The 27,670-nt window shown below is 38.2% G+C and overlaps 1 protein-coding gene across 3 annotated transcripts; it reads right to left on the reverse strand.

Annotated features, from left to right (window-relative positions):
- RXYLT1 (ribitol xylosyltransferase 1) lies at positions 1–27,670 on the reverse strand. Of its 3 annotated transcripts, XM_030866411.2 has the most exons (6): positions 27,357–27,670; positions 25,184–25,327; positions 21,310–21,412; positions 11,867–12,181; positions 9,623–9,793; positions 2–592 (listed from the first exon to the last, which is right to left on the reverse strand). In XM_030866411.2, exons 1-6 carry the CDS (start codon positions 27,523–27,525, stop codon positions 175–177), a joined length of 1,320 nt encoding a protein of 439 aa, XP_030722271.1. In that variant the 5' UTR covers positions 27,526–27,670; the 3' UTR covers positions 2–174. The 3 variants fall into 3 exon arrangements, with proteins under 3 accessions (XP_060161877.1, XP_030722272.1, XP_030722271.1); XM_060305894.1 differs by lacking the exon at positions 25,184–25,327 and having other exon boundaries at positions 1–592; XM_030866412.2 differs by lacking the exons at positions 21,310–21,412; positions 25,184–25,327 and having other exon boundaries at positions 1–592; positions 27,357–27,487.

Genomic DNA, 27,670 nt, shown 5'->3' on the forward strand with positions numbered 1-27,670 from the left:
AACTTTATTTTCAGGAGTGGCCCAATAAGGCTGTACTTGGTCAATACTACAGACATAATCTAGGGTCTAGGGGTAACTTAAAGAACATTAATAAATACACAAGCACACACACACATACCCAGTATTAGAAATGATTTAAAAAATCAGATCTTAGCTCAAAAAGATGAACTACAATTAACCTTTATTGTTCTTTAGAAATGAACTTTCCACAATATTAATAAATCTCATTTTTAGCTCTGCTTTGAAGTTTTGATACCAGTGAAGTAACCTTTTTCTTCTTTGAATCTTTTCTTGTAAAATTATAGTTTTCTCTTTTTCTAAAATAGCAGGAAGTTCCTTCCAGTTCTTAATAAAGATAAAGGGAGCATTCATGGACTTGAGTAACTGCAGAGGAGCATTATGGTAAACAGATGAATTTCCACAGCTGCCAGCTGTCATTACGTCTTCTACCACAGGAACGGAGCCATAGGAGCAAGCCTCATATATTCTGTAACACTCCGTGTTTACTCCTGCTGGGCACAATGTGAGATCACTCTGACGCAGAGCATCTTGATAATTCTTAAGGCTTTCATTTGTTTCTTGAGGCTGCCACCTAGAAAATCAGAAGAAAACCTGAAGTTTTCACTTTACTAAGCATATCTTTTGTGGAAGAAAATATTTTATCTTTTAATGTTGGTTACAAGAAATGGTAAACACATTATAGAGATGGCAGGCAGAAGAGATGAATAAAATCTTGCCCAAATAGATTTCTTGAAAATATTTAAGAATTTGAGAAGTTTACAGCTACACATTAAAAAAAATCTAGTGGCCATACAATTTCTGAATGAAATTGTAATCAGCCAAAATTTTGTGAGTGCTCGTCTTCTCTCTCTACCTCACCCTCCATCCAAATTCCTGCCCTTATGGAGCTTATTATCACAGTTCTAGTGGTGGAGACAGATAGTAACCAGGTCAAGTCAGTAAATTATTTAGAAGGTGTTAAGTGTTGTGTGGAAAAATAAAGCAGAGAAGTGAGGAGGGAGTTTTTGGTAGGATGGTATTGCAACTGTAAACAGGTGACCAGGGAGTGTCTCACTTCATGGGCATCTGAGAGGGGAGCCAGAGGAGAGGGAGCAAACCACACAGATATCTGGGGGAAGAAGAGAGCATAGAGTAAGCATAAAGGCCATGACATGGCATGTGCCAGGCATGCTCAAGGGACAGCAAGGAAGCCAGGGTGGCTAAAGCAGGGTAACTGAAGGGGAGAGGTGTAGAAGATGAAGTCAGAGCACCCATCACACAGGGTTTTGATCAGAGGGGTAACTGACTTCATCTATGTTTTATCAGAATCTATCTGGCTGTTGTGTTGAGAAGAGATTGTATGGGGCAAGGGTAGGAGCTGAGAGGCTAGTTAGAAAACCAGACGTTCCCTCCTGACTGTTCCTATTTTCTCAGTGAAATAAGCAATAGAGTCATAAGGTAAGAGCAGTTGGGAAGAGAGAAGAAGGTATGAAACAATCTTCCAGGAGAGAGGAAGAATACATGGACAAGGGAGATGGATGACTGCTGGACACTCAAGGGTCAGGGTCATATATATATATATATATATATATATATATATATATATATATATATTTTAATAAATTTATTTATTTTTATTTTTGGCTGTGTTGGGTCTTTGTTGCTGTGCACGGGCTTTTCTCTAGTTGTGGCGAGCAAGGGCTACTCTTTGTTGCGGTGCACAGGCTTCTCACTGGGTGGCTTCTCTTGTTGTGGAGCATGGGCTCTAGGCACGCAGGCTTCAGTAGTTGTGGCACGCGGTCTCAGTGGTTGTGGCTCGTGGGCTCTAGAGTGCAGGCTCAGTAGTTGTGGTGCACGGGCTTAGTTGCTCCACGGCATGTGGGATCTTCCCGGACCAGGGCTCAAACCCGTGTCCCCTGCTTTGGCTGGTGGATTCTTAACCACTGCGCTACCAGGGAAGCCCAAGGTCATATATTTAAAGTGAGATCAATTGGCACCTTTCTCCAAGTGTGTTTGGCTGCATGGGTGAAGGTATGGAGCAGGTAAGAGAGCTGGATTTAACCAGAGTTAGTGTTTGCTAGATTAAGGAACTAGGGAGCTGAATGTATATGTGGTCATGATTGATTATGAAATTTAAGTGGGTAAAGAATAAAGTAAAGATGAGGTGGGTGAAGGACAATGAAATGGTATTAGGAACAATGAACTGTAAGTCCCAGCTAAATTGCTGAAGTCAGATTATTACAGGGAATGAGCTGGAATGATAGAAAATGACGTTTACAGAGAAAGAGATGCTGGAATTTGAGATCATGCAGTATGTGTAATCATAAGGTCCAGGAAATGACCATGACAGTGAATGGCTGAGGTCAAGTGGAGACCCAGATTGCTGGGGGAGAGGAAGTAAAGGAACTGCAAGACCAACGTGATGGAAAGACCATCTATGTGGATTTGGGAATCACTAAGAGTGAGGCTGGAAAAAATGTCGGAGAGACTGAGAGTAGGCCAGGAACTAGACTCTTCAAAGAGTTAAGGGGATAAACCCAACGGTCAGTATATGATTTCTCTTTTCTTTTAGGAGTTTTCTTAAAATTAATTTTGTATTGGAGTATAGCTGATTTACAATGTTGTGTTAGTTTCAGGTGTACAGCAAAGTGAATCAGTTACACATATATATACCTCCACTCTTTTTTTAAGATTCTTTTCCCATGTAGGTCATTACAGAATATTGAGTAGAGTTTCCTGTGCTATAAATAGGTTCTTATTAGTTATCTACTTTATATATAGTAGTGTGTATATGTCAATCCCAATCTCCCAATTTATCCCTTCCCCTTATGATTTCAAAGAGAAAGAATAATGGATAGTTTTGTCTGCTGGTATGAGATTCAAAACTGGAGGTTTTAGGGAGGGAAAAGGGAGAGTGGTCTGGAAGCAGCAATGAGAAGGAGGACACCTACTCCACCTCCTGGCTCAATGGTAGGAGAGAGATTTCAAGAATAATTCTGTTCCCACAGTAAGCTTTGTTATTTTGCCCTCACTCATTCCATTCTAGGCACACTGTCCCTTGTTCCTCACACATGGTAAGCATGCTTCCACCTTAGGCCTTTATATTTGCTCTTCCCTCTGCCTGGGCAACTCTTCTCCCAAAGAGACATGAGGCTCACCCCTCTGCCTTTTTCAGTCCTGTGCTTAAATGCAAACTTCTAACTAGCACTTTCCTTGGCTATTCTAAAATATCAAATGCTCCACTCCTGACCCCAAGTCCTCTCTACATCCCCCTCCTCTGCTCAATTTTTTTACATGGTATTTATCATCGTCTGACACTATATATGTATGACACAATATATTTTATTCGTTTGTCTCCTCCAATAAGCATTTAAGTTCTAAGAGGGCATGGACCCTTTTGACTGTTTTGCTCACTGCTGTATCCCTTTATGGCTAAAATAGTTTTTGGCATATAGCAGTTGCTTGATAAATATTTGTTGACTGAATGGATATAATATGATTACACTGGCCATTAGAGAAATGTAAATCAAAACTACAATGAGGTATCACCTCACACCAGTCAGAATGGCCATCATCAAAAAATCTACCAACAATAAATACTGGGGAGGGTGTGGAGAAAAGGGAACCCTCCTGCACTGTTGGTGGGAATGTAAATTGATACAGCCACTATGGAGAACAGTATGGAGGTTCCTTAAAAAAGCTAAAAATAGAACTACCATATGACCCAGCAATCCCACTACTGGGCATATACCCTGAGAGAAGCATAATTCAACAAGAGTCATGTACCACAATGTTCATTGCAGCTCTATTTACAACAGCCAGGACATAGAAGCAACCTAAGTGTCCATTGACAGATGAATGGATAAAGAAGATGTGGCACATATATACAATGGAATATTACTCAGCCATAAAAAGAAACAAAATTGAGTTATTTGTAGTGACGTGGATGGACCTAGAGTCTGTCATAGAGTGAAGTATGTCAGAAAGAGAAAATCAAATACCATATGCTAACACATATATATGGAATCTAAAAAAAAAAAAGTTCTGAAGAACCTAGGGGCAGGACAGGAAAAAAGACGCAGACATAGAGAATGGACTTGAGGACACAGGGAGGGGGATGGGTAAGCTGGGACGAAGTGAGAGAGTGATATGGACATATATACACTACCAAATGTAAAACAGATAGCTAGTGGGAAGCAGCCGCATAGCACAGGGAGATCAGCTCAGTGCTTTGTGACCACTTAGAAGGGTGGAATAGGGAGGGTGGGAGGGAGATGCAAGAGGGAGGGGATATGGGGATATATGTATACATATAGCTGATTCACTTTGTTATACAGCAGAAACTAACACAACAGTGTACAGCAATTATACTCCAATAAAGATGTTAAAAAAATATATATATGACATGGACCTGCTGGGGAATGGACTTGGGGATATGGGGTGGGGAGGGGTAAGCTGTGACAGGGCGGGAGGGTGGCATGGACATATATACACTACCAAGCGTGGAATGGATAGCTAGTGGGAAGCAGCCGCATAGCACAGGGAGATCAGCTCAGTGCTTTGTGACCACCTAGAGGGGTGGAATAGGGAGGGTGGCGGGGAGAGAGACGCAAGGGGGAAGAGATATGGGAACATATGTATATGTATAACTGATTCACTTTGCTGTGAAGCAGAAACTGGCACACCATTGTAAAGCAATTATACTCCAATAAAGATGTAAAAAAATATATATATATGATTACGCTAGCAATACTGAATGGATATGATTACACTAGCAATAGAGTCAGGATTTCTTTTTTTTGTATTTCTATGCCTGATTGATTGGTTGATTTTTTACAATTTCCAACCCCTTTTCTTTGAATGAAACATTTCTTAAATTGTATAATGCTTTACAATTTTCAAAAGTTTCACACACATAATTTCATATAATCACAAAATAACCCTCTTCCCCCTCTACCTCTAAATTGCCTCTCCTGCTTCCCTCTCCTCACTGGTAACCACTAGCTTGTTCTCTGTATCTGAGTCTGCTTCTTTTTTGTCTTATTCACTAGTTTGTTGTATTTTTAAGATTCCACATTAAGTGATATTAAACAGTATTTGTCTTTCTCTGTCTGACTTATTTCACTTAGCATAACACCCTCCAAGTCCATCCATGTTGCTGCAAATGGCAAAATTTTGTTCTTTTTTGTGGCTGATTAGTATTCCATTGTATATATATGTACCACATCTTCTTTATCCATTCATCTGTTGATGGATGCTTAGTTTGCTTCCATATTTTGGCAGTTGTAAATAATGCTGCTATGAACATTGGGGTGCATGTATTCGTATCTTTTCAAATTAGTGTTTCTGGTTTTTTTCCAGTTTTTTTGTTTTTGTATATACCCAGGAGTGGAACTGTTGTGTCATGTGGTGGTTCTATCTTTAGTTTTTTAAGAAATCTCCATACTGTCTTCCACAGTGGCTGCACCAATTTACATTCCTACCAACAGTGCCCTTGTCTCCACATCCTCGCCAATATTTGTTATTTGTGTTCTTTTTGATGATAGCCATTCTGACAGGTATGAGGTGATATCTCATTGTGGTTTTGCTTTGCATTTCCCTGATGATTACCAATGCTGAGCATCTTTTCATGTGTGTGTTGGCCATCTGCATTTCCCCTTTGGAGAAATATCTTTTCAGTTCTTCTGCCCATTATTTAATCAGGTTGTTTGCTTTCTTGATGTTGAGTTGGATGAGCTGTTTATATATGTTGGATATCAACACCTTACCAGTCATATCATTTGCAAATATCTTCTCCCATTGAGTGGGTTGTTTTTTCGTTCTGTTGATGGTTTCCTTTACTGCGCAAAAGCTTTTAGGTTTAATTAGGTCCCATTTGTTTATTTTTGCTTTTGCTTCCTTTGCTTTAGGAGACAGATCCAAAACAATACTGCTGTGATTTATGTCAAAGAGTATTCTGCCTATGTTTTCTTCTGTATCTGGTCTTATATTTAGGTCTTTAATCCATTTTGAGCTTATTTTTTTTATGGTGTTAGCGAATGTTCTAATTTCATTCTTTTATGTGTAGCTGTCCAATTTTCCCAGCACCACTTATTGAAAAGAATGTCTTTTCTCCATTGTATATTCTTTCCTCCTTTCTTCATAGCTAAATTGACAATAAGCGTGTGGGTTTATTTCTGTGCTCTCTAGTCTGTTCCATTGATCTATGTGTCTGTTTCTATGCTGGTACCACACTGATTTGATGACTGTAGCTTTGTAGTATAGTCTGAAGTCAGGTAGCGTGATTCCTCCAGCTCTGTTTCTCTTTCTCAAGATAGTTTTGGCTATTTGGGGTCTTTTGTGTTTCCATACAAATTTTAAAATTATTTGTTCTAATCTGTGAAGAATGTCATTGATATTTTGATAGGGATTGCACTGAATCTGTAGATTGCATTGGATAGTATGGTCATTTTAACAATATTAATTTTTTCAATCCAAGAACAAGGTATATCTTTCCATCTGTTTGTGTTATCTTCAATTTCTTTCATCAGTGTCTTATAGTTTTCTGAGTATAGATCTTTTACCTCCCTAGGTAGGTTTATTCCTAGGTATTTTATTCTTTTTGATGAGACGGTATATGAGATTGTTTCCTTAATTTCTCTTTCTCATAGTTCATTGTTAGTGTACAGAAATGCAAGTAACTTCTGTATATTAATTTTGAATCCTGCTACTCTACTGAATTCACTGATGAGCTCTAATAGTTTTCTGGTGGCGTCTTTAGGATTTTCTATGTATAGTATCATGTCATCTGCAAACGTGACAGTTTTACTTCTTCCTTTCCAATTTGGATACCTTTTGTTTCTTTTTCTTCTCTGATTGCTGTGGCTAGGACCTACAAAACTGTGTTGAATAAAAGCAGTGAGAGTGGGCATCCTTGTCTTATTCCTGATCTCAGAGGAAATGCTTTCACCTTTTCACCATTGAGTATTATGTTAGCTGTGGATTTGTCATATATGGCCTTTATTATGTTGAGGTATGCTCCCTCTATGCCCACTTTCTGGAGAGTTTTTGTCATAAACGGATGCTGAACGTTATCCAAAGTTTTTTCTATCGAGATGATTATACGGTTTTTATTCTTTACTTTTAAATATTTATTTATTTTCTTTATTTATTTTCTTTATTTTTGGCTGTGCCAGGTCTTAGTTGTGGCACATGGGATCTCTGTTGAGGCACGTGGGAATATTTTGTTACAGCACACAGTCTCTTCATTGTGGCGTGTGGGCTTCTCTCTAGTTGTGGTGTGTGGATTTTCTCTCTCTAGTTGTGGCACGTAGGCTCCAGAATACGTGGACTCTGTAGTTTGCGGTACACGGGCTCTGTCGTTGAGGCACGTGAGCTCAATAGCTGTGGTGTGTGGGCTTAGTTGCCTCGCGGCATGTAGAATCTTAGTTCCCCAACCAGGGATCAAACCCATGTCCCCTGCATTGAAAGGTGCATTCTTAACCACTGGACCACCAGGGAAATCCTCCCAATTACTGTTTTTGATATCATGTTTTACATCTAATTGTTTTGTGTATCCCTTAACTCAGGGGTCCCAACCCCCAGGCCACAGACCGGTAGTGGTCCGTGGCCTGTTAGGAACCGGGACACACAGCAGGAGGTGAGCGGTGGGCAAGTGAACAAAGCTTCATCTGTATTTACAGCCCTCCCCACTGCTCGCATTACCACCTGAGCTCCACCTCCTGTCAGATCAGTGGCGGCATTAGATTCTCATAGGAGGGCGAACCCTACTGTGAACTGCGCATGTGAGGGATCTAGGTTGCACGCTCCTTATGAGAATCTAATGCCTGATGATCTGAGGTGGAGCTGAGGCAGCGATGCTAGTGCTGGGGAGTGGCTGCAAATACAGATTATCATTAGCAGAGAGGTTTGACTGTACAGAGACCATAATAAATCAACTGCTTGCAGACTCATATCAAAACCCTATCAGTGGGACTTCCCTGGTGGCACAGTGGGACTTCCCTGGTGGCACAGTGGATAAGACTCCATGCTCCCAATGCAGGGGGCCTGGGTTCAATCCCTGGTCAGGGAACCAGATGCCATATGCATGCTGCAACTAAGAGTTCACATGCCACAACTAAGGAGACTGTGTGCTGCAACTAAGGAGCCCTGGAGCTGCAACTAAGGAGCCCGACTGCCTCAACTAAGGAGCCCACATGCTGCAACTAAGACCCAGCACAACCAAATAAGTAAATTAATTTAAAAAAAAAAACCCTATCAGTGAGTGGCAAGTGACAAGCTGCATCTTATGGAGTAGACTGGACATAAGCAACACACCTCGGGTGTCACTGTCTCCCATCACCCCCAGATGGGACCATCTAGCTGCAGGAAAACAAGCTCAGGGCTCCCACTGATTTTATATTATGGTGAGTTGTATAATTATTTCATTATATATTATAATGTAATAATAATAGAAATAAAGTACACAGAGTAAATGGAATGAATGCGCTTGAATCATCCCCAAACCATCAACACCCCCACCACCCCAAGTCTGTAGAAAAACTGTCTTCCACGAAACTGGTCCCTTGTGCCAAAAAGGTTGGGGACTGCTGCCTTAACTGCTTATCGTGGATATGGATGATTTTACTACTTTTGTATTTTAACCTCCCTACCAGCTTTGTGTGTGGTGATTTCCTACTTTCACTGTATGTTTGCCTTTACTTCTTTCATTTTGTAATCTTCTTCTTTCTAGTTGTGGCATTTTCTTTTTTTCACTTAGAGAAGTTCCTTTAACATGTGTTGTAAGGCTGGTGTTGTACTCTTTTAGCTTTTGTTTGTCTGTAAAGCTTTTGATCACTCCATCAAATGTGAATGAGAGTCTTGCTGGGTAGAGTATTCTTGTAGTAGAGTCAGGCTTTCTAAAAGAGAGTATCTGCTCCAATTAATGTTATTTCTAGATCTAAAAGGACATTTTTGTTTAGGCATTACTTCTCTGATGACTCTGCTTTACACATGAGACTCCATTTGTTTATCTAAAAATAAAATGAATGATCCCCAAATTTCTTCCTTCAGTCCAAGAACACCTGTTTCATGATTACCATGTAAAGGATGGAAGAAAGTCAATGCAGTTAAATCCATCCATCCATCCACCCATCCACTCCCCACTTATCCTGGCCTACTTTATTCAAGGTCCTATGTTACATCTGGGGATTCAAAGAAGAATAGTACATGGCCTCTGTCCTCAGGGCGGTGTCAGGTTCCTGAAGCTGTGAGGAGTATGGCATGCCAGTCTTGGAACACTGAACTGGTTTGCCGAACATCTCAGAGATGAACCTAAGACCATTACTGTCATTTACAATCTCCTGTGTTCAAACCTGACTAACAAATATTATTGAGGAAACCTGAACAATTGACATTTGCATATGATAGTTACCAGCATTCCCCTTCAAGATGGACTACAGGAGAGTCTCTCTATTTTTAATGTATATAACATAGTTTCTTCACAGCTTTAATTACTCATGCATCTTCTGGAGAAAGACTGGTATTAATGGAGTTAAAAATGTCTGTGAAAACCTGTGCTGTCACACAAAGCAACTCTCAGATTGGAGACAAAATGGATGAATCAAGTAGACACAGAACTTACTGTTCTCTTGCTGAAACCCAACAAAGCTTATCATTCCCATCTTGTTTCAAAATGTTCATTAGTGCTTGTCTGGATGAATTTTCATAAATGGTTCCTACGAAATTACACAAGTATGGCCTTTCATTATGCAGCATTGACCAATTCGCCTCCACCACAGGAAAATTCCTGTATCTATAAAAATAAGTACATGTGAGTTAATAATATATGACAATAGGGCTAGCAAAATTTCCATAATCTAACATCTTAGGTAGCATGATGATGTAAAGAAAAGAGATTTAAAATATGATTTTCTAAACCCCAAATTATAATTTTCCATGCTTACTTTGGAAAAGTTCCTAAATCTATTGACTTAAAAAAAATTCTCACTTTGACATCTTTTACAAAATTGCTATAGAGACTATGTGCCTAAAGTGCTTTGTTTTTTATATTCTTCAACTTCCATTACTTACCTGAAGTTATAAGACAGGTTGAATTTAAGACCTTAAAGGTATAAAGAATCTTCTACATTCGTAACAATCATGATTTAATTAATGTTTTAGGCAGGTGATGGAAAGATTACAGAATACATACTGCTATAGCAAAGAACTCCAACTCCAAAGGCTTATCAAGTAGATAAAAAAAAAACAACCTTACATCCCACACAGGAGAGGCCTGTTGCAACTGGCCCATTCTAATAGGCATTTGGTAATTCCAGGCATCAAATTATGTGCCTGAACTACAACCTTCACATAAGAGAAAGCTTAACGTAACAGTTAGTCTGTAACAGGTTTTCTCGATTTCGGCATTACTGCCATTTGGGCCAGATAATTCTCCATTGTGGAGGCTGTCCTCTACATTGTAAGATATTTAGCAGCAGCCCTGGCCTCTATCCACCAGATGCCAGTACAACCTCCTCTCTCCACTTGTAACAACCAAATATATCTCCAGACATTGCCAAATATCTCCTGGGGGTGGGGGTGGGGTGAAATTGCACCTGGTTGAGAACCACTGCTCTATAGGAAAGATACTGGCTTTGTCCAACATTACCAGAGTTACTGTGAAGAAGTAATTCTTTTGTTTCAAAACATTTTACAAATATGGGCTCTACACAAGGGATAGATTTTTCAGAGCACCTTTAACTTGGCTATACCTAACAAACCTTTTTGTCTGCCCTACCCTAAGCCTACTGAGTCAGAATTTTGTTGTGGAAGGCCAGGGAATATGTCTTATTAATGTGCTTCCCTGGTGATATTTGTGTAGCCAACTGGGCAGCAGTCTAAGGTCACATTTTGTAACCAGTGATAAAATAATGCATAATGAACATCTGATTCAAATACAGTATCATATTACTGAGCTATTTCATAATTCATCCATTCAACAAATATTTATTGAATGACTACTCTGTAGGAACTGTTTTAGGCTCTACAGATAAAGTAGTGAACAAAAGAGACAAAAATCCCTGCCATCAGGAAGTTTATGTACTAGTGGCAACTTAAAGTCAACTTACTGTTATTCAAAGGCTCTCTATTAACAGAATGATACAAAATAAGTTTCCAGTTCTATAGAAAGACTTTACATATATTACATACTATTTAATTACCCTTTCTTTTTACACAACAGATTTGTGCAAATTCTATCAATCTTAGTCGGAGACCTGAGCATATTATAATCCTCCCAAACCCCAGGGTCAGTGTGCTCTTCATTTAATATTGGATCTAAAGTAAGGATTTAAGGGGAGTTCGCTGGTGGTCCAGTGGTTAAGACTCCACGCTTCCACTGCAGGGGGCATGGGTTCAATTCCTGGTCAGGGAACTAAGGTCCTGCATGCCATGTGGCATGCCCCCCCTCAAAAAAAAGAAGAAATAAAGTAAGGATTTAAGAAAACTCTATATCTATATAGTTATATAGGTATAGTTATATATATAGATTCTATAATTGTTTTAGGAAGGTCTGTCTGTCTGCCATCCACCGCTAAACATTTCTTTAAGGTACTAGTGATAAACTTTAAAATTTATCCTATGACTTGGGGTTCTAAAATACAAAAATGTAACTCATCTGCTCTCCTCATAAAAGTCTAAAATACTCTAAAAACATCATTATTACCAAAGCATGAGACCAAACCATATTTTTGCCCATACAAAAGGTTGTACACAGCCTCAATGAGCTCAGAAGAACTACATTTATTACAAATTTAAAACACAATCTTGCTGATACAGAAATTCAGGTCTTAGAGTCTAAAAACATGTAAGAATATTTGGTACTTACGTTGCTACTCCTAGAGGCCATTGAAAAACATCCATGTTATTAATCCAGGGGCTGTCATATATTATGAAAAGTAGTTCCACAGAGCCTCCATTTCTTTTGAGAAACTGGTTTATCCACTCATTATTACAATGTTCATTTCCAAGCAAAACAACAGCAAGATGCTGGAGTTTTTGAGTTTGCACTAAATTTTGTGCATAAAGTAACCACTGGGTGGCATAAAAGACCTTTGCTTTTTCTCTTCCATTTAGAATGAGTACCACATTATTCTCATCAACAGAGAAGTACCCTGGGACCACAGCTGGACCAGTGATGAAGCTGTTAAAAACAAAACAAAAACAAGAGACAAACAGAAAGAGAACAAAAGTATTTGGTATCAGAAGTTTTAAATCATTTTATATAAAGTATATAATGAAACTTAATCCATGTTCTTTATAGAAATAATTTCTATAACATGTTTTTTTGAACAACTCTGGATGATGGGACATAGATGTAGATTAGTGGGAAACTTTGGTTGTAGACAGATTAATTATATGCAAATTTGAAAGTACCCACAGGAAAAAATATTTACCTTATATATCTAATAAAAGTATAAATATAAAAATTTGAATGGGAAGATATATATAACAAACTCACGATAGTTAGTGGTTGTCTCTTAGGAGGAAGGAAGAGGAAAGGGCCTGAGGAACAATACAAAGAGAGCATTTATTGCCTTTACTGGAAATATCTAATTCTTTTACGAGGAAAGTTAAATATCTGAAGCAAGTATGACAGAGAGCCAGAATTTGTTAGTTCTAGGTGGTGGGTAAATGGGAATATACTGTATTACTCTCTATTCTTTAAGGTATTTAAAAAATATCATAAAAGGAATAGATACATGTCATAACTCACATTTCATATTATGTGCTGCTTCGAACAACCAATACCATTGAAATATTTTACACAAATATGCATTAAATACAAAAAATACCATTTAACCTATCGTAAACTTAGTTACAACGGTCCTAGATTCTTTGCAAGCTGCTCAAACAATTCTTTATAACTTGCTAGAATCTTTTAATATTTAGTACAAATATGCTGAAATCCTGCTTTTTTTGCTTATTGTTGGGGATAAAAACTAACATTATTAAATGCCTTTTATATACATGATACATAGGCACTCTGCACAGGTTATCCTTTAACCTCCACAACAACTCTGCAGAGATTAGTCCCCCATTTTGCATTTAGGAAATCAGGCTTAAGTTGCACAACCTGTGGTGGCAGCATCAAGTTTTGAATCAAGATCTAACTTCAGCAAAAAAAAAACCAACAAAAAAAACAAAAACAAAACAAAAGATCTAACTTCAGAGCTTGAGTCATTCCCATGACACTATGGTTAACAAGTACTCAAATTAGTAGATATTAGTTAAAAGACAAAATATAAATATGTATTTTGTCTGTATATGTACTGTATGAATTCTATGACATTATTCTACAGTGATAATAAGCTACACGGATCAGAGCTGCATTTTGAGTCTGCTTTGGACAGGAAGATGATAAATAATTCAGCAATCATTTAGTAATTTAAGAGAACGGGCAGAATCTGAGGGGTTAGGAAGCACTTTAAAGAGAATGATGATACTTATGATAGGTTTAAAATACTTATTATTGGTAGTACATGAACACTTTTTCTCTCCTTTAAAATTATAGGTGGGAATAGTTCTAATTTTATTGATCCACACAAATTAACAAAAGCATGATTCATTCAGGGCACATTTGACCCATCTTGGAATCTCCACAGCTCTCTTTTTGTAGAATGCTCTCACATTCCAGCAAGCAGGCATGTCAGCTCTTATGCTCTGACTAATTGGTTTTCTAGACCTTAAGGCCATGTTCAAATAATAGTGAAAGCCCTGGGGTCAATGCTCTGGAGCTAAGGTATAGATCGGAGGTTCCCAAATTTTAATGGTTCCCAAGACTTTCAGTGTTTTAGTAATTTTTTCAAGCCAGAAGAAATGAGTAATGGTTCAGTTTTTTAAGTTGTTAGATCCAAATAACTTAGTATTTATGTCCTAAGAGCTTAGAAGCCACTTTAAAAATAATACACATACACTGAAGGAAAAAATAATATTCCTATTTCATTCTTAACTAACCACACACACTTAATAATGGGATGTGTGCACCCGTTGAGCACTACACAACTTCTCAAACCTTGGAATCAGAGAGGACACTGCCTCAGTCGCTGCCTGTTCCACTTTGATTTTTGCACAGTACTTGGATTTGATCACAGCAACCATAGGAAATCCAGCTCCTCAAATGTTTGACATCTCTGAAGTGGATGTAGGGTGATCCAATGTTGAAACTTGAACTACCTCAAACTAGTTTGCATGGTGTTTGACAGATATGAAGTATAATTGTGATTCCTACAATATTTGTGGTGCCCCAGGGTGCCTCAGTATACAGTTTGGGAAGCACAGATTTAGGTAAAGAAACTTTAGGGGTAAAAAAAAAATCCCATAAGATTCAGATAGTTGTGTGTGTGTTGGGAGGTGTGTTAGTCAGACTGCAGTGGGTTGAGAAGTGAATGAGAAGGGGACAGTAAGAAGTAAGTGGGGAGAAATGCAAATCAAAACTACAATGAGATACCACCTCATACCAGTCAGAATGGCCATGATTAAAAAGTCTACAATTAACAAATGCTGGGGAGGGTGTGCAAAAAAGGGAACCCTCCTACACTGTTGGTGGGAATGTAAATTGGTGCAGTCACTACGGAAAACAGTTTGGAGGCTCCTCAAAAAACTAAAAACAGAGTTACTATATGATCCAGCAATCCCACTGCTGGGCATATATCCAGATAAAACTCTAATTCAAAAAGATACATACACCCCTATGTTCATAGCAGCACTATTCACAATAGCCAAGACATGGAAACAACCTAAATGTCCATTGACAGATGAACGGATAAAGAAGATGTGGTATACATACACAATGAATATTATTCAGCCATAAAAAATAATGAAATAATGCCATTTGCAGCAACATGGATGGACCTAGAGGTTTTCATACTAAATGAAGTCGGAAAGAAAAAGACAAAAACCATACGATATCACTTATATGTGGAATCTAAAATATGACACGAATGAACTTATCTACAATACAGACTCACAGACATAGAGAACAGACTTGTGGTTGCCAAGGGGCATGGGGAGTATGGGAGGGATGGATTGGGAGTTTGGCATTAGCAGATGCAAAGTATTATATATAGAATGGATAAACAACAAGGTTCTACTGTATAGCACAGGGAACTATATTCAATATCCTGTGATAAACGATAATGAAAAAGAACATGAAACAATGTATATATATGTATAACTGAATCACTTTGCTGTACAGCAGAAATTAACACAACGTTGTAAATCAACTATACTTGAATAAATTACAAAAAAGAAGTAAGTGGGGACAGTAAGTGTAGACAACTCTTCTGAAAGTGTGGATGAGAAGGTGAGAACGCAATAATGAGTGAAAGGTTGGAGACAAAGGAGAGCAAGGAAGTAACCGATGGAGCAAGGTCTTGGGATATGCAGAAGGGATGCACAGGTGGAGGGAGTTAATACTGAACACAGGTGAGGGAGATCACCTCATTGTCTGAGAGCTGAGGAAAGAGAGAATGTTAGGTGAGGGATCACATAGAGATCTTGTAAGTAAATGTTAGAGGGGCAGCTAGTTAAGGGAGATAATTGTGGATATCTTGAGGAAATAGAGGCAGGGTTGTCTGCTGAGAAAGAGGGGGTTAGGCAGGTGTTGGGTAGTGGCCTAGAGAAGAGTAGAAAAGTCTGCTTTTATTCTTTCTGTATTTTCTATCTTGAACGCATACTAGCTACCCAGTCATGCAAGCTAGAAACCAGGGAACTATCACATTCGATTCTTGCTCTCATCTAATAATCCTTAAATTCTGATAGTTTTGTCCCCAAATTTCTAAAATTCCTGGCTCTGCTGGAATACCACTTCCCAGTTTCATCCCTTATTTATATCTCTGCTGGATACTTATAGTTTCCTAATGCAATGTCCTGGTCTGCCTGCATTCAGCTGTCTCCTTCAAATCATTTTTCCACATGGCTACTGGAGACATCTACACAAAAAACATACATGACAATACCACTATCTAGCTTAATCATCTTCAACTGCTTTTCACTGAACGAGAATAAAGTCCAAGAGTTTTAATGTGGCAAATACAAGGCCCATGACGATCTGGCCCTTGCCCTCCACTCCCAATATGAGCTACCCTACCCCATCTTCATGCTCTAGGGATTCTGAATGGTTTGCGATTCTATGCACAACCCAAGCTGTTTATCAATTCTAAGGCCCTGATATTGCCTCTGCTGGGAATATCCTCACTCCTCTCACTGCCTTCCTAAATCCTACTAATCTTTTAAGACTTAGCTCAGCTATCACCTCCTCTAGGAAGTCTTTCTTGATAGGCCCCATATCCCCAACTCTACTCATATTGAGTTAGTGGCCTTCCCTCTATATTTCCCTAACAACTAAGGAGTATGCACGTCCTTACCATTATGCTTTGTATAAGGTATGAAAATTATTTATGTGTTTATCTCAGCCACTAGTGTGTGAACTCCCTGAGGCTAGGGAAAAGTATTTTATTCTCTTTGAAATCCTCAGAGCGTACTAGGAACTAACTAGCAGGCACTCAGGAAACGCTGAATGAGTTAAGCCATAATTCTCTTTAAGGGAGTTATCTGCTCTACCAATTTATTTAAGTTCTCCTACTGCATTTAAAATATGAATCAAGTTACAAAAATTCAATTTATTTATAAATTTCTAGCTATACATTTATTACATAAAGTAGGGCATATGTATGAGATACTATAGTATATTTATGCATGATAAAAGATGTATTTTAGTTTCCTGAAGTTATTCATCATGCATCAGTCACAAATATCCATTAGCTGAAAAATGAACATATTTAAGGAGCTCATACACAGAATTTTAAAACAGTGACTTGCTCTTCTAGATTTCTTAGCATATATTTAATAGTCAGAACTTCTAGTTTTCAATATTTATTATTTTTCTGCTAGGTTCGGAAGAAAACTTTCTTCTCAATAAGTACTTTCAATACTTACAGAGTCCAGAGAAATCATTTGAATATTGAGTTCTAAGCTGAACGTGAGCAAAATATAGTTTTTTAGAATCCAATATAATTATTGTTTCATTCTTTCTAAATTCAGTGAGTGCTACTGAACAAATGCTATATGCTATTACATTAAGTGAGTTACAGATAAGATTAATAATTGCCAGCTAAGAGTCTGGCAAATGCCTTGATAAAGAATAAGCACACAAGCTAAACCATCCACACAGCTCTCAGCCATCGAATTCTACATCATTTTTGGATAATACATAGTTTTAGAAAATAGGTATACCGATCCCATGAATGGCCCTTACTTTTGAATAGCTGTTGCAATTCACCCTACTTTTGTGGCCAGCATCACTGCCATGACTCCACACCTTCTGAATTCAGTGTTTATGATGGAACACTCCCACCCTCATACTAGCTTGGCTGGAGTGGGAGAATGGGCATTATGAAAAATTAACTATATTGTCTTTCTTTACCAATGAAAATTTTATTTGAGATCTGTATTGATCTATGGTCCAGTATATGACTGAAACATAGTATAGCCATTAATATTATCTATAAAAGCTTTCACTCACTGTAATGAGTAATGAGCTCACTAAATTCTTATAATAGTAATATCTGGAAATTCTAAAAATAGGAATCAGACACATTTTATCGTGATCTTCAGAGAAAAGTTCAACTTTTTCATAAGGAGCAGATGCTCATTGAAAATATAATTGAATTTAGGACTTCCCTGGTGGCGCAGTGGTTAAGAATCCGCCCGCCAATGCAGGGGACACAGGTTCATGCCCTGGTCGGGGAAGATCCCACGTGCCATGGAGCAGCTAAGCCCGTGCACCACAACTACTGAGCCTGCGCTCTAGAGCCTGCGTGCCACAACTACTGAAGCCCACGTGCCTAGAGCCCATGCTCCGCAATGAGAGAAGCCACCGCAATGAGAAGCCTGAGCACCACAAGAGGAGCCCCCAGTCGTCGCAACTAGAGAAAGCCTGCGCGCAGCGACAAAACACCCAACGCAGCCAAAAATAAATTAAAAAAAAAAGAAAGTATAATTGAATTTAGATAACAACGAATTAAGTAATTTAGCATCTAACTTTTGTTTTATCAAATGGGTAGACATTTATATATCTTATGATAATGCCTGCACATGCACATTACAGAATTCTGAAGGCAGTCTTTTGGGGATAATCAAAGGTTATGATAAGCAGAAGACTCCTCCTAAGAAATTAAACATAAAGTTGCCCTTTGAAATTAAACTATAAATGAACATATGACAGATATGAGCTGAGACAGCCAAAGTTCCTTCAAGAGACGGAATGGGTGCCATGCTAGCTTGTAACCTAATTGAACACATTAACAGAAAACATGTATCAAAAAGGTGTTTACTGGGAGGTATGTGAATGGAGAGATAATAGACAATAATGGAAACACAGAAAAAAAGGAGAACTGAAAGGTAGGGAGATGTTGCAGTACCTATTTAAGTAACAGTAAAAATAATAAAACTAATAACAAGACTTCTATTAGTGATTACCATGTGCCAGATACTGGTCTAAGCACTGTATATCTCTTAATGCGTTTAATCTTCAAAACAATCCTGTGAAATAGAAACTAATATTTACCTTAATAATTATTTTAAATTATTATATTATATTATATATTATATATATATATATTACATTATAATTATTTTAAACTCAAGGAAATCCAGGCACTGAGAGGTTAAGAAACTTGCCAAGGTCAGACACTAATAAGAGGTAAAGCTGGAATTGGAACTGAGATATTCTGGCTTCAGAGTCTGTGCCCTTAACAACTCAGTCACATTGCTACACTGCCAACAGGTGACTGGACTTCACCAGCCTGCCTCACAAGTTCAGTCTGCCCTGCATGTATTCATCTATTCACATCCTGAGCACAGCCTATGTCTGGTACTGACTCAGTGGTGAACATGGAGTCATTCATTTCTTCCCTTCTGAAACACACAGATTTGGAAGTGCTATATATAGTTATAGCCCACATTTTGATTCCATATTTAATCAGACAACTCTCAAATATTTAGGTATCATTTGTAGTCTGCCTATATGGAAAGAATGTGCTGGTCAAGCCAATACAAACATGTGGACTGACTGATAGTTCTATTTCCATTCTGAGTTATTTACTTGACATTCTGGATTACATTATTTGGGCCTATGAATAGATAAGAATCAGCATTCAGAAGCCTGATCGACCCTGGAACACTGAGGATACCCTTTCTATTTTCTGTATCGGAAGTGCTGTGAAATTAACGTTAAATGATATAAGCTCTTTGTAAACTTAAAGGTTTATTTAAATAGAATGTATTTATGCTTAGTTAAAGGATTTTGATAGTATTTAGAAACTCTTTCTGTATCTTCAAGATGACCGATTACTGCCAATTCACTTTTGGTCAAATAAAAATGAATGTGTTGGGACCTCCCTGGTGGCGCAGTGGTTAAGAATCCGCTTGCCAATGCAGGGGACAAGTTCGAGCCCTGGTCTGGGAAGATCCTACATGCTACGGAGCAACTAAGCCCGTGCACCACAACTACTGAGCCTGTGCTCTAGAGCCCGCGAGCCACAACTACTGAAGTCCATGCGCCTAGAGCCCATGCTCTGCAACAAGAGAAGCCACCGCAATGAGAAGCCCGCACACCGCAATGAAGAGCAGCCCCCACTCGCCACAACTACAAAAAGCCGGCGCGCAGCAACAAAGATCCAATGCAGCCAAAAATAAATAAATAAAATAAATAACTTAAAAAAAAAGAATGTGTTGAAACATTTAAGTTAATACCCATGTAGCCTGATTCAACTCAAAACTTGCAATTTCATAAAAGTTTATTAATTTTGGATAAATTATGTATGCTACTTTCCATAAGCCTAAAACTTCAATAAAATGTTTAAAAAAATCTTTTACAACAGTGAACTTCCTTGAATATACAGTTCTCTTAAATTCTAAAAGGAAGTAGCATTGTTATTTAATCATAATATAAAATCTCAGGTAAAAATTTCAGAAGGAAACAGGAAGTTAGTTTTTCTTTTGGGAGTTAATGCCATTTGCTCAAAACCTTTGCTGTAGTAACACTGTATATTAACTTCTCTATGAATTTCAAATAATTCTTTTGAAAATGCTAATATATATTGTAGGTAGACCTAATAGACTAATACTCATAACACGTTTACTTTTAAAACAGCAAAATGTTACATTTATATGCATAATACACATTTACTTTCAAACACCCAAATCCAACTATTTTAAGTTTAGGATTATGTATAAACTCTTCAATGGGATTAGATCAATAGAAGCCTGGAGATAAAAGGAAAAATAATCATTACCAATGATGATTTAAAAGCCTGTTTACTTTTCAAGAATGATTACTTTGAAAAGATACATGCAATGAAATTGCTTTCCAAGTGTGTATACAGTAAATAAAGAATTAAAAGAGCAGCGAAAATTCAAATGAAACTGATATTAACTACAGCTCTTCCTCTTGATTTCTGTGAGAAATAAATGGAAACCTAAAGGAAACCATAACCTTTGGTTCACATTTTTTCCCTTAATAATATAATTGTAAAATGAAATAAGCATTTTAAAATAATTATTTTTGTTTTTTATTTCAATAAGAAAGCAAAATCTAATAGAAAATAGCATTCTTTCATTGTCACAATATTTCTAAATAAAATGATCTTAATTCTATTTAAAAATCTTCAGAAAATATGCAATCACAGATAAAAAGTTTTATAAAAATAAGAGTGCAAAAATGTCAGTAATACATTGGTTTTATTGAATTAAAAAAAGATTTCTGAATATTGCAGTGAAATGGTAATCTATACTATCAAATCATGATAGAATTCATATATGAAATGTTTTGATAAAAATTTCAAAACTAATAGCAGTAGCTTTGCTACCACGTGAATATATAGAAATATGTGAATCTATTACATGAAGGAGAAAAATAAAAATACTTTAAGTTTTCATATTATTCCAACATACAGAATGTTACATGTTTATCAACAACCAAATGTTGCAAAATTTAGAGCATGAACTTTTCCATACAATCAGACATGTTTTGATTAAAATGAAATAGACACATGATTCCAAAAAACCCGTATTTTGTAACATCCAATTTTGTAAGAAAATGTTTAAGGTAAGCTTTAACTACAAATATATATACATGAGGTTTATCTCTCCATCCTTCACAAGTTGAAGTGAAAATATTTTCTATAAATATTGATATATTTTCCTTCTAGTATTTACATAAAAAATTGTACAGCAACATATCAAAGGTTAATGCTGCACAATTAATACCTGTAATGTGTTCTTCCAACAACTAAATTTCCTTCTCTCCGCTGAGCAGTCACATCAGTGGGCTCAAGTAAACCTTCAAAAATATGCTCCCAGAGATACAAACCTGGTAATTAAAAAAACAAAAAATGAAAGCATGTACCTTCTGGTGTACTCTAGTGTGTGAGATGAATTTATGTTCTGCTCTTTCATATCATTTGATTAGGAAACCAGATTCTATTCCTCTTTGGGCTCAAAATCATCAATATGGCAGCTAATGTACGAGAGACTAAACTCAGAGGTTGTCAGTGTAAAATGTGGGTTATATTAAAGACAAAAAACTCTCTTACTCTATATTTGAGAAACCCCTAATCATCACTGGACCTTTACTACCTATCTTATCCTGAAATGTGTTTATTACAGTGTAAGTTACTATATGATTACAGTGTAAGTTACTGTATGATTAGGACTGTTTCTATATTATAACAGAAGGAGGGGGGAAATCACCATCTTGTGCCAAACAGAACCAGAGAAGCTCATGTGTGTACATATACATTCAATATGTCAAGGAGATATTACCTCCTCCCCACCTGAACACACATCCTTCACTGCATGATGCCCTCTGCAAACAAATGCCACTGTGTCTTTTCTCCTTAGGCTGGCCCCTACGTTTTATCATGATTTCACCTGAATGAAAGCTCTGTGAGTAGAGGTCTCAGAACTCTGTGTTGTCATACAATGAGGTAATCTGGAGATGAGGAGGTAATCAGGGAGCCCAATTACGTAAATGTAACTAAAAAGTTAGATTGAGAGATGTGTTTTGTTCCATTCTCATTACACCGTGGTACTAAAAGACACACACAAAACCCATGTTTAAAGACTTGGCTAATCAGATAAAGCTTTCCAAATATGGTAGGCTGAGTAATGCTTTCCTCCAACCCAAGAGGTCCAAAGATGAAATCTCTAGCACCTATGAATGTTAACTTTACAAAGCAAAAGAGACCTTCTAAATGTGATTAAGATAAGGATACTGAGGTGGAGAGATTATGCTGGATAACCTGGGTGGGTCCTATGTAATCACAAGGGTCCTCAGGAAAGGGAGGCAGGAGACTGAAAATGAGGGAAAGAGATGTGAGGAGGAAGCAGAAGTCAGAGTGAGGTGGGGCCGTGAGTCAAGGAATGCAGGCAGTCACTAGAAACTGTAAAAGGCAAGGAAGCAGATGCTCCTCTAGAGCCTCCAAAGGGAATATAGCCCCGTGGACACAGTTTAGATTTCTGCCTTCACAAATGTAAGCTAATAAACTTACGGTGACAGCAGTTAATAATACTGTACTGCATATATGAGAGTTGCAAAGAAAGTAGGTCTTAAAAGTTCTCATCACAAGAAAAAAAATTGTAACTATGTGAGGTGATGGATGTTCACTAGACTTACTATGTTGATCCTTTCACAATATATATATCAAATCATATGTAGTACACCTGAAACATATTTATATAATGTTATATGTCACTCACAGATCAATTAAAAAATGTGTTGTTTTAAGCCACTAAATTTTTGGTAGTTGGTTATGGCAGCTAAAGGAACCTATAGATTATGTAGCAATAGATTATGGTACCTGGAAATGGGGTGCTGCTGTAACAAATACTTAAAAATCTGGAAGTGCCTTTGGAATTGGGTAATGGGGAAAGGCTGGAAGAATTTTGAGAAGCATGATTAAAAAACACCTAGAATAGATTGCTTTGAACAGACTGTAGGTAGAAATATGGATGTTAGTGACTCAGTTCTGAGAACTCAGAAGAAAGTGAGGAGAACAATAGGAAAAAACCTGTATCATCTTAGAGAATACCGAAATCACCATAAACTGACTGTTGGTAAAACTATGCACATTAAAATTGCTCTTGGTAGGGGCTCAGGAGGAAATGAGGAACATGTCATTAGAGACTGGAGAAAAGGGGATCTTTGTTACACAGCAGCAGAAAGTTTAGCTGAATTATGTCCTGCAGTTATATGCAAAGCAGAACTTGTAAACGATAAACTTGGATAGTTAGCTGAAGAGATTTCTAAGTAAAGTGTTGAAGTTGTGGCCTGGTTTCATCTTGCTGATTACAGTAAAATATGAGTTGAAAAGAGAGACTGAGGAAAAAACTGGTAAGCAAAAAGGAACAATGACTTGATGATTTCGGAAATTCTTAGCCTATTCAGATTGCAAAAGAGGTGAAAAATTAGGAGATTCACTGTCAAGAAAGCATGCTCTGGAGAGAAGGCTAAGGATGTAGGTGACATCCCTTTGCTAATGCCTGGTCAGAATACTCAATCACAAAGAGGGTTTTTTGAAAATATTAGGTGTTAATTTATGGATCTCCTTAACCATCTCAGTAGAAGCTAGAAACAGAGATGGGATTATCCAGGAACTCTCCAGGAACAAGAGTTCCTGTGGAGGAACTCTTGTCTAGAAAAGCAAATCTTTGTGACATAAATGGGAGACCCACAAGGTTCTTGAGAATGTTATATTAGCAGAAATACTGCCAGCTTGGACTAAAAGGGACAGAGACAGCCTGAAATGAAACAAGCTTATTGGACTCCCAAAATTCTAACAGCAGGAACAGGATGATAAAACTACTGAGCTGCAAACACATGCTAACCTTCCTGAAAATGGAAGGATGACTTCCCAAGCACGGAGCTGAAAGTCCAGAAGTAAAGCTCTGAGCCAGAGTACAGAGTACTCCCAGGCATTGAAACCTAATGGAGTTTGCCTGGCTGGATATCAAAATTGCTTAAACCTGTGACTCCATTTTCCTCCCATCTTCTCCCTTTTGGAATGGGAATTTCTATGACTGGTATCCTATGACTGTGCCTAGAGAATAGGCCGATGAATGAATGCAGTGCTTGATAAAGCTCATCTGGACACTTTGTGCCTATTGGATTGAAATGAGAAAAGTCTGGAAACATGAAACTTGTTAAGAAGTCAATATAATTAAAAACTAGAATGGGGAAGTGGAAATTTAAAGGAAGAAATTAATATTAGAGATTTTATAGAGAAAAAAGTTGCTAGAAGTTGATGATTGGATGCCTGGGTCTGGGTACTAGAACTTCAGAGGTCAGTAGTAGTTTTCAAGGATGTATATATGTATGTATGCAAGTGACTATGAATTTATGAAACATCATGGGTCAGGCACTACTATTCTGTTTACTTTCCTTTCACCTGGTACCTTCTATCCATATCCCTTACTGTACATAAATCTAACGTTTTATGGCCAAAGAAAGCCCCTTCTAACTCACTAAATTCTTTCTGACTCTTCTGTCAGAGTCCCCCATTGAGGGTCCCCCATTCTCTAATTGAGCATATCATATAACTTAGAACACTACACTCTCATGATACTCAGAGCAAAAATGCTTTTGTGGGCAAACAAGTTTAATCAACTACATACTATATCCCCTTCTTAGACATTCACAATGAACACTGTCATATTAAAGGCTCTGACAAAGCCCTGTAATAAAGAACCTTGTTTAACTTTGTTCAGTTCAATGTTTCCCAAACTTGTTTGGCCATTAAGGGCAGGGGCCACATCTTGTACTTGTGCATCAAGTGTCCAATAGACACATAATTCCATGAAAATTCAGTTGACATAGGCATTTCAGTATAATTATGCAAACACAACCCACTCTTTGTATTGACAAATATAGCTGTGCTCTGCTAAAGACCAACAATAGAATATATGTGTGCATGTGTGTGTTTGTGTGTGTGCATTTACACAGATGTTGTCTAACAGAAAAGAGAAATGGAATATTGAGAAAAAGTGAAAAAATGCATCAGGATGTCTTAACAAATGATGAAATAAACTGTAAATATATTAACAAAGTGCTTTTTACATGTCTTAGCTTTAAACATTAATTTACCAATGGCAGCTTTGCCCCAGATTTGTACATGGAAGTCTTTTTTCTCTTTTGTGGACTTATTTAATATCTGCTGTCTGTGTTTTTGCTCATTTTTTTCATCTTCTTCCCAAGGATTCCATTCTTCACTTCTCAAAGTAGATTGTTCTATGTTATAAAAAGAGCAACAAGTGTTATCAATAAGATAGAGCTGCAGTTGTAGATAAATTCAAGCCATTTAAATTAGATGTTAGGGAGTTTTAATTGCATCCTAACTTCAATTTTTCAAAGAGATAAAGCAACAGAATTTGAACTGGTTAAACACTGTAAAAATAAAAAAAGGAAATCATAACTTAAGTTTGATTGAACCATTACCCTGAAAGAGCTTGATATAAAATAATAAAATGTTAACACAAGGCAGGAAATTCTCTCTCCCAAATAAAGCCTTCTAAAATGACTGGGTACAGTAATATGCATCAAGTTACAAGTTTAACTTTTGCCAGTTCTTTACAGATCGTATATATGTAACGCAACCTATACATAAAAACTTGACTTCAACATGAAAAGTGTCCCACAGTTTCAGATACTATTGTGCAAAATTCTGAAAGAAGGGAGAAATAAGCCTGAGTCCGATCCTGACATAGGTCAAAATACAAGAGAGGGGATCAAAACTTGGAGATGAAGCGCTCTGGCCTTCAGAAGTCACAGCAGGATTAGAGCAGGCTCTTTGTTTCAATATGGGAATAGATGTCCTTAAGCCAGCGGCATTCCAGCAAATCTCTGGCATTTTGTGACAATATCTTGGATATATTTTTTAACATCTTTATTGGAGTATAATTGCTTTACAATGGTGTGTTAGTTTCTGCTTTATAACAAAGTGAATCAGTTATACATATACATATGTTCCCATATCTCTTCCCTCTTGCATCTCCCTCCCTCCCACCCCTCTAGGTGGTCACAAAGCACTGAGCTGATCTCCCTGTGCTATGCGGCTGCTTCCCACTAGCTATCTATTTTACATTTGGTAGTGTATATATGTCCATGCCTCTCTCTCGCTTTGTCACAGCTTACCCTTCCCCCTCCCCATATCCTCAAGTCCATTCTCTAGAAGGTCTGTGTCTTTATTCCTGTCTTACCCCTAGGTTCTTCATGACCTTTTTTTTTCTTCTTAGATTCCATATATATGTGTTAGCGTATGGTATTTGTTTTCCTCTTTCTGACTTACTTCACTCTGTATAACAGACTCTAGGTCCATCCACCTCACTACAAATAACTCAATTTTGTTTCTTTTTATGGCTGAGTAATATTCCATTATATATATGTGCCACATCTTCTTTATCCATTCATCTGTTGATGGACACTTAGGTTGCTTCCATGTCCCGGCTATTGTAAATAGGGCTGCAATGAACATTCTGGTACATGACTCTTTGAATTATGTGGAGAAAAGACAGCCTCTTCAATAAGTGGTGTTGGGAAAACTGGACAGCTACATGTAAAAGTATGAAATTAGAACACTCCCTAACACCATACACAAAAATAAACTCAAAATGGATTAAAGGCCTAAATGTAAGGCCAGACACTATAAAACTCTTAGAGGAAAACATAGGCAGAACATTCTATGACATAAATCACAGCAAGATCCTTTTTGACCCACCTCCTAGAGAAATGGAAATAAAAACAAAAATAAACAAATGGGACCTAATGAAACTTAAAAGCTTTTGCACAGCAAAGGAAACCATAAACAAGACCAAAAGGCAACCCTCAGAATGGGAGAAAATATTTGCAAATGAAGCAACTGACAGAGGATTAATCTCCAAAATTTACAAGCAGCTCATGCAGCTCAATAACAGAAAAACAAATAACCCAATCCAAAAATGGGCATAAGATCTAAATATCTTGGATATTTAAGATGTGTTTTAAAGGTGTGCGCACCTGTCAGCCCCAGGGGTAGGGAGTGGGGACGGCGTGTGGGACTTGGGCGAGGACGGGGGCATTCATACATACATCCTCCAGTCCCGAGGTCTGGGCTGGCTACCCAGAGCTGAAGGAGGAAAAGCGCATACCGGGGCCCGGGGGCAATCCCGGACCCGAGAGCGGGACCGGTGGCCGCGCGGCTCCGCTAGCCCAGCCCCCACCAGCCCGCAGCCCCGAGTCCCGGCGCGCCGCTGAGGAGGGAGGCCGCGGGCCGGTGTCCTACCTCGGCCTCGCCTCTCCCGCGCCGGGGCAGCCCCCTTCCTGAGGCCCCGCAAAGACGCGTCCTGCGTCCGGCGGCTGCGCCCGAAGAAGACGTGGTAGGCGGCGTAGATGGAGAAGAGGCAGTACAGGGCGATAAGAATCGAGCAGAGACGCTTCCGCGTCAGCCGCATCCCACTCAGCCTTCCCCTCAGGCCACCACCACAGTGGAGATGGGCCGGAGGCGAAGCCGCCACTCAGCTCCGCGGCCCTAGCGTCGCCGGGTGCAGACGCAGGCTCTGCCAGAGGGAGTAGTCATCCGAAACGGACCCGCCCGCC

This window comes from Globicephala melas, chromosome 10, assembly GCF_963455315.2.
Source record: "Globicephala melas chromosome 10, mGloMel1.2, whole genome shotgun sequence".
Taxonomy (NCBI): Eukaryota; Metazoa; Chordata; class Mammalia; order Artiodactyla; family Delphinidae; genus Globicephala; species Globicephala melas.

What these genes read in the sequence shown, in the direction of transcription:
- RXYLT1 (XM_030866411.2), bottom strand. Translation starts at nt 27,525, where the DNA reads ATGCGGCTGACGCGGAAGCGTCTCTGCTCGATTCTTATCGCCCTGTAC. An exon ending in CTGGGGCAAAGCTGCCATTG is followed by an intron (nt 21,413 to 25,183) that starts GTAAATTAATGT and finishes TTTAATTACCAG; the next exon opens with GTTTGTATCTCTGGGAGCAT. An exon ending in GTTGGAAGAACACATTACAG is followed by an intron (nt 12,182 to 21,309) that starts GTATTAATTGTG and finishes TGTTTTTAACAG; the next exon opens with CTTCATCACTGGTCCAGCTG.